At 37.5% G+C, this 13165-nt stretch overlaps 1 protein-coding gene across 2 annotated transcripts; it reads right to left on the bottom strand.

Annotated features, from left to right (window-relative positions):
* Positions 1 to 2210: 2210 nt before the first annotated feature.
* LOC103666082 (olfactory receptor 1038-like) lies at positions 2211 to 5968 on the bottom strand. 2 transcript variants are annotated; one of them, XM_040638719.1, is made up of 2 exons: positions 5069 to 5968; positions 2211 to 2231 (listed from the first exon to the last, which is right to left on the bottom strand). In XM_040638719.1, the coding sequence occupies exons 1-2, from the start codon at positions 5966 to 5968 to the stop codon at positions 2211 to 2213; spliced, it is 921 nt and encodes a 306-aa protein (XP_040494653.1). The 2 variants fall into 2 exon arrangements, with proteins under 2 accessions (XP_040494653.1, XP_008692331.1); XM_008694109.1 differs by lacking the exon at positions 2211 to 2231 and having other exon boundaries at positions 5021 to 5968.
* Positions 5969 to 13165: the final 7197 nt, after the last annotated feature.

Here is a 13165-nt window from a genome sequence, read left to right as displayed (position 1 = left end):
AAACTTCTATCCTCGGTATGTGTTATTTAGTAGTGAACAATGTTCCTGCTTCAGTGAGCTATTCAATTACTCTAACTCTATTCTTTAGTTTGGATTCTGGTATAACTCTTTAAAAAAAAAAAAAGATTTTATTTATTTATTTGACAGAGAGAGAGAGAGAGAAGCCAGGGGAGCAGCAGGCAGTGAGAGAGGGAGGAACAGATTCCTCCCGGGACCCTGGTTTCATGACCTGAGCTGAAGGCAGACGCTTAACTGACTGAGCCACCCAGATGCCCCTTGATTCTGGTATAACTCTTGATATAAAGGGCTAAATACAGAACCAAAGAATATAACGTTAGTGAGAAGAAACTAGGATCCAACAATAATTTCAAACCATATCAACCGAAGGTTTAATAGGACAAAGTCTGGCAGCCAAAGGCCAGATTTTATATATCAGAAAATTTTTATGTATCAGAAAATTCATAGTTTCATTTTTTCATTGTGATGAGGACAGGAAACTCCTTTGTTGTAAGTATTCACCCTTTTAAAGTCAGGAAATTTATTTATGTATTTTTGTGACTTTCTGTTTATTTATGAGGCTCCTTTTCATTTGCAGTGGTTGTCATCCAAAGTTCAGTTTTCAGATTTATTTAGATAAAATTATGAGTTAGTTTAAGAAAAAAAATGTTAAATAAATAATAAATGTGTTATGCCAATGAGGAAAAGTCATAAGGCATAATAATCTAAAAGTCAGAAAACACAACCAATGACCACAATCTCACACACACACACACACACACACACACACACACACACATATATTTAGTTATTGTGCGTATATTATATACTATAATGCATACAGCTACTTCTTGGAGGTACTATCAGGTACTACTTCCCATTGGGTTTATATATATCCCTCTGTCTTAATTTTTTCAGAGTCCAATAATATCTGCAATGTCCAAGACTATTACATGGTTAGAGTGAGACAAAATCCAGTAAGTCTGTTGTGAAAGTCTCTGTTGTTATACCATTGGTTTATTTTAGTCATGTAACATTCAAACAGCATTGGAGAGAACTCAGTTATCCAATGTGCTTTCCACACTGTTCAATGAATGGTAGCCCTAGGATGGAACCAGCTTTGAGTTTCTGCACCATGCACTCAGAACTTAAAAATGTTAAAGCAGTTAACTTTTCATCTTTTTCTCGCCACTAAGAGGTGGTTTTGAGGAACCAGAGATATTAGCCAATGTCACTTAGCTGACAGTGGTAAAACTTAGGTTGGAACTCAAGACCTTAAGAATTCAAGAACTAGCTTCCATTTAACTAAGATGCCATGGCTTGAATGCAGACAGATTTTGACTTCTGGTCATGCCTAGGTTTGAATCACAAGGCTCTTGAGATGAAAACAATGATGACAGGGAGAATAAAAAGAAGAATCAGCTGATAGTAAGAAAGCCCTCATACGTAACCCTGGCGCATATCACTAGTGTGGCTTCATTTGATAATGAACTTCGTTTTGTTTGTTTTTTGTTCATTGTGTTCACTGTTAATTATTTATAATTAACACTATTATTATTTATAATTAACATCTGTTAACTGTTAATTATTTATAATTAACTGTTATTTTTATATAAATATATAAATAATTATTTATAATTAACTGTTATTTATAATTAACATCTAACACCTACCATGGTACATAGGTCATAAGAACATAGTCTTACAGTTGAGCAGACCGATTTATTTAGAATCCACTTACCTTCTACTCGTCCTATTGTTGCATGAGGTCACTGAGAGGACACGACTGCCAGTTGACTCTCAAGCTGGACCAGGGCAATTGGGGGCTCCTCACTCCTTCCCCTGTCTTTGGAATGTTCTCCCACAGTAGGAGTCATTTTTAAGGATGCAGCCTTGGAGAATAAGGCATTGAAGACCATCTGGACATACATGTGACTGAACCCTGTGAAGGCCTCCATATAAACTTCTAAGATTGTGGCAGGTATTTGTGAAGATTTACTTGTCTTATGGCCACCCAAGACAGGACTCACATGTAAGTTCCCTCGCTTATGAAACTGCACCTATCAATCTGTCTCTTCCTTTGGTCTATCTATGCCCTTATGTAAGGAAGCCAGTTTCAGATTTTACCAAGGAAACTCCCAAGGTTAGAAATTAACACGTATTGCATGGAGCACTGGGTGTTATAAGCTAACAATGAATCATGGAACACTACATCAAAAAAAAAAAAAAAAGAAATTAACACATAAAAAAATAGTTGTTTCACTTTAAAGCCACAGGAACAACTCCAAGTGTCTTCATAAAAATAAGTGACAAGTGTGTTTTGTTTTAGTTTCTGTTTTTAAATGAAATTACAATGGTATTTTATGAAACTCAAGGGCAGAGAACAGAACCAGGCTTCACAAGAAGCCAGTAGTTGGGCCTTGAATTTGAAGACCAAAAATTTTTCTTGCTTGGATTTCTTATTTTTCTTTCTCTACAGACCAGCTTTCTGTTTCTTAGTGTACAGGGAAGTCTTAAATGGAAACCTCAGCTCCAGTATGCACTTAACCTAAGATTAAGTGATCAGTTAAGAGTCACTGAAATTATAGGATTACAATGGCAAATTCCCTTGAAAGACGTTTGATTGGTTTATTCTCAGTTATGTGATCATCTCAATGTAGTGTGCTTTTAGGGGTAGGACTCCTAGTGCAATGACAGAAGTCACATTCCACCTCTGTGAGGAAGGAGATTCTCAGAGGGGACAGGGTCCTTGTAAACAGGAAAGCAGTCTACACTGTGTTCCTTTTGTTTCCTTTTTTTTATTATAATATTTTTTTATTATATTATGTTAATCACCATAACACATCCCTGGTTTGTGATGTAAAGTTCGATGATTCATTAGTTGCGTATAACACCCAGTGTACCATGTAATACGTGCCCTCCTTACTACCCATCACCAGTCTATCCCATTCCCCCACCCCCTCCCCTCTGAAGCCCTCAGTTTGTTTCTCATAGTCCATAATCTCTCATGCTTCATTCCCCCTTCTGATTACCCCCCCTTTCTTTATCCCTTTCTTCTCCTACCGATCTTCCTAGTTCTTATGTTCCATAGATGAGAGAAATCATATGATAATTGTCTTTCTCTGCTTGACTTATTTCACTTAGCATTGTCTCCTCCAGTGCCATCCATGTTGCAGCAAAAGTTGAGAAATCATTCTTTTTGATAGCTGAGTAATATTCCATTGTATATATGGACCACAACTTCTTAATCCAGTCATCTGTTGAGGGGCATCTTGGCTCCTTCCATGATTTAGCTATTGTGGACAATGCTGCTACGAACATTGGGGTGCATATGGCCCTTCTCTTCACTACGTCTGTATCTTTGGGGTAAACACCCAGTAGTGCAATGGCTGGGTCATAGGGTAGCTCAATTTTTAACTTTTTAAGGGACTTCCACAGTGTTTTCCAGAGTGGCTGTACCAAGTTGCATTCCCAGCAACAATGTAGGAGGGATCCCTTTCTCCACATCCTCTCCAACAAATGTTGTTTCTTGCCTTTTGTTTCCTCACCCACTCACTCCACTCCTCTATCACCATCCAGAATAGTTACAGGGGTTGTATTAGACACTGAGAGGGACACATTGTAGAAGATAAATTCATCAAACTCTATTCTGGGAATGAGCTTGCCAGACTGAAAACCTAAACCGTGTGTCTGAGCCAAACCGAGGCATGTCGTAACATACTGGCAGAAGAGCAAAGCAGAAGGGGTATTTGTACTATAGGTATTTGTACTGTATTTGCACTGGAGGCTGGTGGGCTTCACCCAAAAGAATCAGGACTCAGAATTTGTCTTTTTTTGTTTTTAATATGCTTATGATATTTGTTTTCCACACTGGTACCGCCTTATCCCCCATGTTCCCCTGTTCTCCTTGGGGCCTGATGCAATGCTCCCACACTTGAAAGACTTCTCGAGGCACTTGTGACTAGTAGCTCATGCTACTGGAATTTTTGCCTTGGTAGCACATTAATTGCCTTAATAACCTTTTCCGACCTTTTAATTCTCTCTGAGTCTTACTAACTCCCATCAAAATTGAAAGTTTTTTTTTGTAATTATTTCATTGCTATCTGCCTTCTCTACCAGACTGCTCAGCCCTATTGGGCAGGAATGTGCTTGCTTTGGCTCACAATATCAGGCACACAGTGGACATTGGGCATTTGAATTTATAGTGAAAAAATAAATCGATTACATTACAGTTGAAAGTTTAAATGGATTTTGGATTATTTTGTTTTATAATCTTGCAACATATAGCTATATTCTTGGAATGTGACAGCAGTCATAATTATCACTTGTTTTTAAACTACCCCCTGCCTATCCCCCAACCCTTTGTAAAGTCCCCATAACCCCCCAAATTCAAAGAAACTTTGCAAACACAGCTTTGCTTAGGGAATTTAAGGATAGGTTGACATTTTTGCTTTGATAGGGTAATAAAAGATATAGCTTTTTAAAAGGTAATCCTGATTCTCAGATCTGCATAGTGAAAAGTGACATCTTTTCAAAGGACATGATAACTGTGTAACACCAGGGAGTGACCAGTAGTGAATCTCCTGGTGGTCAGAGGCAGAGTGAGGACTGATGGCTAGCAGACCAGGTGCAGGTGGGGGCAGGCTATGAAATGACATGCGGATGGACAAGAAACTTACTTCACCACATTTCCTGCCCCTTTCTCTGTCTTCCACTGATTTACAAAACAGAAACACTTTTGAAAGAAACCTTTGATTCTTATTATCAGTTGAATAGAAACTACCCAGGTCAGGGCTATCAGAGTCATATACATAAACAGTAGCAATTTATTCAGAGTCTAAATCCTACTCCTTTAAACATTTCATCTTATTATACACTATATGAAGAATATAATTCATGTACAAGATAATTTTACTCATATAAAGTGTGGTCAAAATGAATTTTCTCCATCAGATGATTATAAAAGGTTATAAAAACAGTATATCTACATATAGCATTACTCCAAGTCAGACATTTTTCCAAATCATTTTTTAAAGTTTGTTAGAAGCAGGACATAACCTTTGTCAATTGCTTTCCTTAAGGCATTTTTTACCTCTTGGTTCCTCAAGCTATAGATCATGGGGTTTAGCATAGGAATTACTATTGTGTAGAACACAGAGGCCATTTTGTCTGTGTCAAGGGAATGGTTTGATTTTGGCTGCAGATACATGAAGATCAGAGTCCCATAGAATATAGTCACAGCGGTTAGGTGAGAGGCACAAGTAGAGAAAGCTTTGCACCTCCCTTCTGTGGATTGGATTTTCAAGATGGCGGCCACGATGTGTAAGTAAGAAATAAGAACAGTGGTCAAAGAGCTGATCATGTTGAATCCAGCAAAGATGAAAATCAAGATTTCTTTGAGGCTGGTGTCTGAGCAGGCGAGGGCCATCAAAGGGACATCGTCACAATAGAAGTGATTGATGATATTGGGGCCACAATAAATCAATTGGAAAGTAACAACTGTGTGGAGCAAAGCAACAGAGAAGCTATATAAGTAGGGGCCTATTACCAATTGCATACACACCTTTCGGGACATAATCACCATGTAGAGAAGAGGATTGCAGATGGCCACATAACGATCATAAGCCATTACTGCAAGAAGGAACATCTCCGAAATCAGGAAGAAGCCCAGCTGTGTTGCACATGCATAGAAAGATATAGACCTGTGCTTGGTCAGGAGGGTCTCCAGGAACTTGGGGGCTACCGATGAGGAGTAACAGAGGTCTACAAAGGCCAGATTACTGAGAAAAAAGTACATGGGTGTGTGAAGTCGAGAATCCAATTGGATTAATGAAATCATCCCAAGGTTCCCTACCAAAGTTAGAGTATATACCACTGAAATGAGCAGAAAGAGAATGATTTCAAACTCTCTATGGACTGAAAAACCCAAAAGAATGAATTCCATCACCTTGGTGCTATTCCTTTCAGCCATTTATTCCAGTCTCTTAGCTGCTGAAAAAAAACAAGATAGAGCCAGAGACAAATTATTTAGTCAAGGAATTGTCACCAGATGCCAACTCTTGTGTGTTTTAGCTTCAGAAATTATAGTTCATTGAGTGGAATATCAGAACAAACAAATACATCCCATTTCAAACTCTTCTCGCTGGCTGTTTATAATTTTCTGAGGTCAAAAATTGAGGGACAATAAAAAAGAAGTCAATTGATGGCTATATAGTAAAAATAACAGAGAAACAAAAAATCTTTATATGTTTGTAAAGATATTTAATATTTTAGGTTTAGATTATTTTAAATTATATTGGATAAGAGGAAGAAAACAATTTTTTATTTCCTGTCCCTTTACTTCCTTCTTGGTGGAACAAAACCATAATGTATCAATTTGTCTTTTTGAATAGATAACATTTTTTTCTATTTTAATAAATATGCATTGCACTAAATGAAAAGGTAAGCAGAATAGTCAATGGGAAAACACGGGTCATTAAATGTTTCTACTTGTGGATCAGGTAAATTCTGAAGTGTACATGTTAGTTCATTTTCAAATACTGCATTCTAAAAAGTAAAAAAACATTACACTTGTGAGTAGGGTTAGAATATGTATTTTTTAAAAGGTATAGTTATTTGGATTATAGTGTTTATGGCATTCTATTTTAATTACTTCCAACATTTATAGTTAGAAATGTTTTCCACCATCTCTGCTAAATTCTCAGTGAAACAATAGCATACATTCTTACTTTTAAGAAGTGGCAATCTCTTTGTCAAAAGAAAGAATAATTTTCAGGAAGCAATACTCCTATCATATGATGTTTGTAGTTTTCATTGTTAAAGCAATGACCTTTGGGCACCTGGGTGGCTCAGTTGGTTAAGCATCTGCCTTAGGCTCAGGTCCTGATCCAGGGTCCTGGGATGGAGCCCCGCATCTGGCTCCCTGCTTAGCAGGGAGTCTGCTTCTCCCTTTCTCCCTCTCTCTCCCCTTCTCCCCGTCCCCCATCTTGTGCTCTCTCTCTCATGTTCTCTCTCTCTCTCAAATAAATAAACAAAATATTTTTTAAAAAGTAATGACTCTCATGTCCACAGTTGTGAATATATCAGTACTTTTTGGTCCAACTTAGGGATACATGTCAGTCAATCTGCAACTTAAGTAACTGTAGGAGGAGGAAGCAGACAAATGGGATAGCCCAGATTATGAATAGTCTTCCTTTGTTTGGTGAGAGTCATTTCCCCTATTGGATTCTATATTCATAGGACATGTGAAGCCATGTCTTTCTCCAACTGCTACCGTATTCACAGTATTCTTAGACCATTGACCTTCAGTGCCTTCTCAGCTCCACCTCAACAGTCAGAATTAATTTATCTTATTCCTCTGTATATAACTCGCCTACGGTTATCATAACCTATATGGTGTGGTTATTGGAAGTTGGCCTCTTTCCACCTCTGAGACTGTGAAAGGTAACTTTTAATTTTGGGAGGAAAGTGAAAGGTAAGACATTCTCACCATATCAAATACACACATACATACATACCGTGTGCGAAATAGAAAGAATCATCTCCTTTCCTCCCCAAAGGTATTACCCAAAGGGAAACAGTTTTGTCTAAATGGTCCGAAAAATCGTCTTTTAAATTTTCTCTTCTTCCTTTATTGACTCAGCTTAATCCTGTAAATGATACCTAATGCCTTCTCCAAAAGTAAACAAAACATATACACGCATGTATATACACGCAAACACAGACATGTATTCATACAGACATATATAAGTGATGTATATGGATGTATACATATACATACGTGTATACATATAAACACATACATACATATTCACACACATAAAATCTGACATGAAAACAATTTTCTGTCTCATTCATTTACTTTCTCCTTGGTAGAACCAAAGTTCACCTCGTGAGAGGTGTGCTTAGATAGAATTTTGGAACTGGCTTGTCTTCCTGAGCTGGCATCTTACCACAGCTGTACTTGCTAACTCCCTACTCTGGGTGTAGAACAAAAGGGGAAACAAGAAAGTGCTGATGGGATCACTTTGGATGTTTGAGAGGGAGAAGTTGTGGTAGTCAATTAATTTTCTTTGCACACACACTGGAATCAGGCTCATTCCCTCTCCTTGTACATCCATTAAAAGAAAAGAAAAAAATGCAAAATCGACACTTTCATCAATCAGATTTTGAAAAGACCAGCCCCCATTTTTATGTATTACTTTCACTTATGAATATCTTTTTAATACACATCTCTGGAACCCATCAAGATTTTCTTCTGAGGGGCGCCTGGGTGGCTCAGTCGTTGAGCGTCTGCCTTCGGCCCAGGGCCTGATCCCGGGGTCCTGGGATCGAGCCCCGCCTCAGGCTCCCCTGCTCCGCGGGAGCCTGCTTCTTCTTCTCCCACTCCCCCTGCTTGTGCTCCCTCTCTCGCTGGCCGTCTCTCTCTCTGTCAAATAAATAAATAAATTCTTAAAAAAAAAAAAAAGTTTTTCTTCTGAGAGAAAGGTGACTCCCACACAAATGCTTGTGTTCTACAGAAACCGACTCTAAAGTTGCATCAACAGATGAAACGTATTTCTTCCGAAGGAAGCCTGAGTCTCAGGGAGCTGTGTGTAAGTGGGGGAGGCGGGGGGAGCTTATTTTGGGAGTGTTAGGAGGCTTGTTTCATTCTTGTGGATAGATGTCAGCTTCATCCAGTGGGAGCAGAGTTAGACAGGGTCAGCTACTTTCTTTTTAATGGGGAAAACTGGATGACTTGGGGAAGGTCTGTGGAAACGACCAACGGTACCCATTTAACCTACCTGGTTGTAGAAGAAATCTTCCCCTGAATGTTTTCACAGGAGCCTCTTCCGCTGACTCTCAGACAGTGAGGGCATGTGAATGTGTGATATAGGCTTTATGCCATGGAGTCTTATTCCCTACAGAGTTAATTCCCAGTGTTCCTCAGACATGACTGCCTTAGGGTCGGTGACGCTCCCAGGGCACAACTATGATTAAAAAGTTCTAATTAGAAAAAGAGTAGTCCATAAAACAAAATTAACATTAGGTCCTATTCAAATGAGAATGATCTCACCATAAAATCACTAGTCTTTGGTTACCTATGTCCAATCCAATTTGTGTAAACAAAACAAAGAAAAGCAAAACCAAATGGCAAGCAATTGAGATGTTATGACCAATTCTAATGTTGTCATCATTTGTTATATAATTGTCCCTTCCTGTCCCTGTGACCATCTTAGAGGGATTCTGATTTAATCAGTTGTCTTATCATCTAGCTGAGTGTGTTTTATACCTAGAAGTTATAAATTCTTAAGGAGGCAATTCTGTTTATTTTTTTCTTTGAGGCAATTCTGTTTATTTTTTCTTTGCTAAGTGTGGACATGAAAATAATAACAAACCCTCTTTATTTAATCAACTAGCTTCTGATTATAATAAATACCTTGGAGTTTTAGAAACCTATCAAAAACATTTTATATATCTTTTCTTTTGTAAAAAAAATCTTTTACAGAATATAAACAAAATATATGCATATGTATGCTGATTATAAAACTCTATATGTAGGAAGATAGAACTGCAAATATAAAAATAAATATTGTCACATATAAATATATATCATCTACCAGAGGTAACTGTTCTTTAAGTTTGGGGAGATTTGTTTTTCTTTTTCCTTTATATTTTTATGTATTTCATTAAATTGGGTTCATAGAGTATATGAAAATTTACTACCTATAATTACCATTTTTTTACCAGCAATATGTCAGGATTTTACATGCTATTTAAATGTCTTTCCAAAGCATGTTTTCTACTATAACAGTTCCTATTTTGACATTTTGTGATTTTTTTAAATTAGTAAAATAATAATTCTTTTATTCAAAATTTGTTTTGAATGATCCAGTATTTTACGGTAGAGTGCTAAAAAATGGAAATGTTGAAAAATAGGATGTGTCTACTTTAAAACTTTTTACTTATTGCTATATTTTTTTTTTCTGGCACTGTTCCTTAAAAAGCTGTTTGTGTTTACATGTTGTCTGCAATTTACATCCCCCTACTTCTCTAATTCATTCCAGTAGACTTCCACTGCCATCATTCTCTTGAAAATAACTTTAATAAGATCATGTTAATTAACAACATTCCTCAACAATATTGCCAAATTAATGATTCCTAGATTAGCTTTCTTCACTTGGATTCCTACATCCTCCGGATACTCTTTCTCAGTTTTGTGGGTTCCTGCTTGTTGCCTTCACCTCTAAGTGTTGGCGAGTCCCAAGCTCAGTGCTTTCTCAGTTTGTCTATTTATATCTGTAAGTGTTCCTTTGCTAGTTTCACTTGGTCTTACACCATCTAATAGTGTCTGTATGTCAGTGACTCCGAATGTGACTCCTCCTCCCAATACATTCCTCTGAATTCTAGTTTCCCATATTCAACACCCTAATTAACGTCTTTACTTGGATGTGTACCCAGCATCTCAGATTTATTGTCCACAACTGATTTCCATCTCAAGCCTGTTCCTCTCTAGCTCTTCTTATCTCAGCACATGGAAACTATGACTGCTCCAGGCAAAAAAAAAAAAAAAAAAAGAAAATCCTTAGAGTGACCTCTGACTCCTCTTGCTCATATTCTACCCCAGTCTGGTAGGAATTCGGGTTACTGCTATTTTCAATGTAATCAGCATCCAGCTACCTTTTACCAACTATGCTGCTACTCTGGGGTCTCATCCATCATTCCTTCCCTCCACAGTTGATTTTTAACACAGAGTAATTATTTCAAACAGTAAACCTGGTACTTTCACTCCCTGGCATGTAATCCTGCAATGGTTGCTAATTGCTCCCAGAGTAAAATCCAGGATTCTTACAAGGGCCCGAAAGACTCCAAATGATCTGGCCGTTGTTGGCTTTTTGACCTTAATTATCTTATCCCTTTATCCCCTCCCGTCTCTCTTTCCACACTGACTTCGAATCTTCCAGGGCATACCTGCCTTAGGTATTTGTTTCTGTTCTTACGTAGATACCTTACTCCATCACCTCTGGATACTTGCACAATGGTGAAGTATGAGAGCACTGGAACCAGATTATCTGGGTCTAAACTCTGACTCTGCCATTACAGAACTTGGTCACATAACAACCCGGGTCTTGTTTTCATCATCTTTAAAACAAAAATAGTGATTACCCCAAGCGCTTCTTTGAGGATTAAATGAGTTAAAGTGTGAAAAGATCTAGGGGCATGTGGGTGGCTTAGTTGGTTAAGCACCTGACTCTTGATTTTGGCTCAGGTCATGATCTCAGGGTTGTGAGATCCAGCCCTGCATCGGGATCTGCCCTGGATGTGGAGCCTGCTTAAGATTCTCTCTCTCCCATGAGAAACAAACTGAGGGCCTCAGAGGGGAGGGGGGTGGGGGAATGGGATAGACCGGTGATGGGTAGTAAGGAGGGCACGTATTGCATGGTGCACTGGGTGTTATACACAACTAATGAATCATCGAGCCTTACATCGGAAACCGGGGATGTACTGTATGGTGACTAACATAATATAATAAAAAATCATTAAAAAAAAAAAAGATGCTCTCTCTCCCTCTCCCTTGCCCCTCCCCATTCTCTCCCCCTGCCCCGCCATCTCTCCTCCTCCTTCTCTTAAAAAAAAAAAAAGTGTGAAAAGACCCAGAATCATGTTTGGATTAGCATATGCGCTATATAAGCATTGATTACTACCACTACTACTGCATTTCCTCAATTTCCTTTTTTTTTTTGAATATTTATCACTATACAATATTTTTACTTGGTTGGTTTGTCATCTCTTTGTTATCTATTGTGTGGGCAGAGGTTTGGGTCTCTTTAACTGTAGTTCTTGGTACTAACTGAGGACTCAACAAATTTGACTCCCAACTGTGTGTGTGTGTGTGTGTGTGTGTGTGTGTATTCATTCCATTATATATATATTAGAATATTATTACTCAGCCATCAAAAAAAGAAATCTTACCATTTGCAGCAATCTGGATGGAACTAACGGGTATTATGTCAAGCAAAATAAGCCAATCAGAGAAAGACAATCATCATATGATTCCACTCATATGAGAAATTTAAGAAACAAAATAGAAGATCATGGGGAAGGGAGGGAAAAAAATAAAATAAGACAAAATCAGAGAGGAAAAGAAATCATAAGAGACTCTTAACTATAGGAAACAAAATGAGGGTTGCTGGAAAGGAGGTGGGTGGAAGGATGGAGTAACTGGGTGATGGGCATTAAGGAGGGCATGTGTTGTAATGAAGAGACTCTTAACTATAGGAAACAAAATGAGGGTTGCTGGAAAGGAGGTGGGTGGAAGGATGGAGTAACTGGGTGATGGGCATTAAGGAGGGCATGTGTTGTAATGACACTGGGTGTTACATGCAACTGATGAATCACTAAACTACCTCTGAAACTAATAATACACTATATGCTAATTAATTGAATTTAAATAAAGTTTAAAAAATAAAATTTAAAAAAAGGTGTTTTTTATGGATATTTTATTTAAAAAATTTATTTAAAAATTTAAAAATAAAATTTAAAAAAGTGTTTTCTCTTTTACAAATATTTATTTAATCATTGGCAAAATGTAAATATGTCATTTATATTTTAAATAATAACATTTAAATATTTGAAATGTATATTTTACCAATGATTAAATAAATATAATAAAAGAGGAAACACAATTTTAAAATAACAAGCTTGCAATCCAGCAATTGCCTACTAGATATTTACCCAAGGGCTACAAAAATACAAATTCAAAGGGGCACAGGCACCCCAATGTTTATAGCAGCATTATTAACAATAGCCAAACTATGGAAAGAGCCCAAATGTTCGTTGACTGATGAATGGATAAATATGTGGTATGTATACTCAACGGAATATAACTCAGCCATCAAAACAAGCCCTGCATTCTGGGAGGGCTTTCTGATCAAAATCAGAATATCAGCATATGTCAAAATCGTAATTGTGAAAATCGTAGTAGTGTGACACTGAATTTGAAGGATTTTCATTACTGACTAGTTTTCCAAATTATTTGGTACTGGTGAATATTCGGTATCTTGGTACAGAATTTAAAAGTGCCAGAGTACCTATTGCCCTCCATACTATACAATAAGCATTTCCATTTTTAGTCTGGCTCCAAAATGTTCAGAATATCTGAGAAATTAAGAAAAATGTTGGCTTCTGT

The sequence above is a fragment of the Ursus maritimus genome, unplaced genomic scaffold (assembly GCF_017311325.1).
Source record: "Ursus maritimus isolate PB19 unplaced genomic scaffold, ASM1731132v1 scaffold_23, whole genome shotgun sequence".
NCBI lineage: Eukaryota > Metazoa > Chordata > Mammalia > Carnivora > Ursidae > Ursus > Ursus maritimus.
Note: the sequence above shows the minus strand (reverse complement) of the source record. Positions and strands in the feature narration are given on the sequence as shown.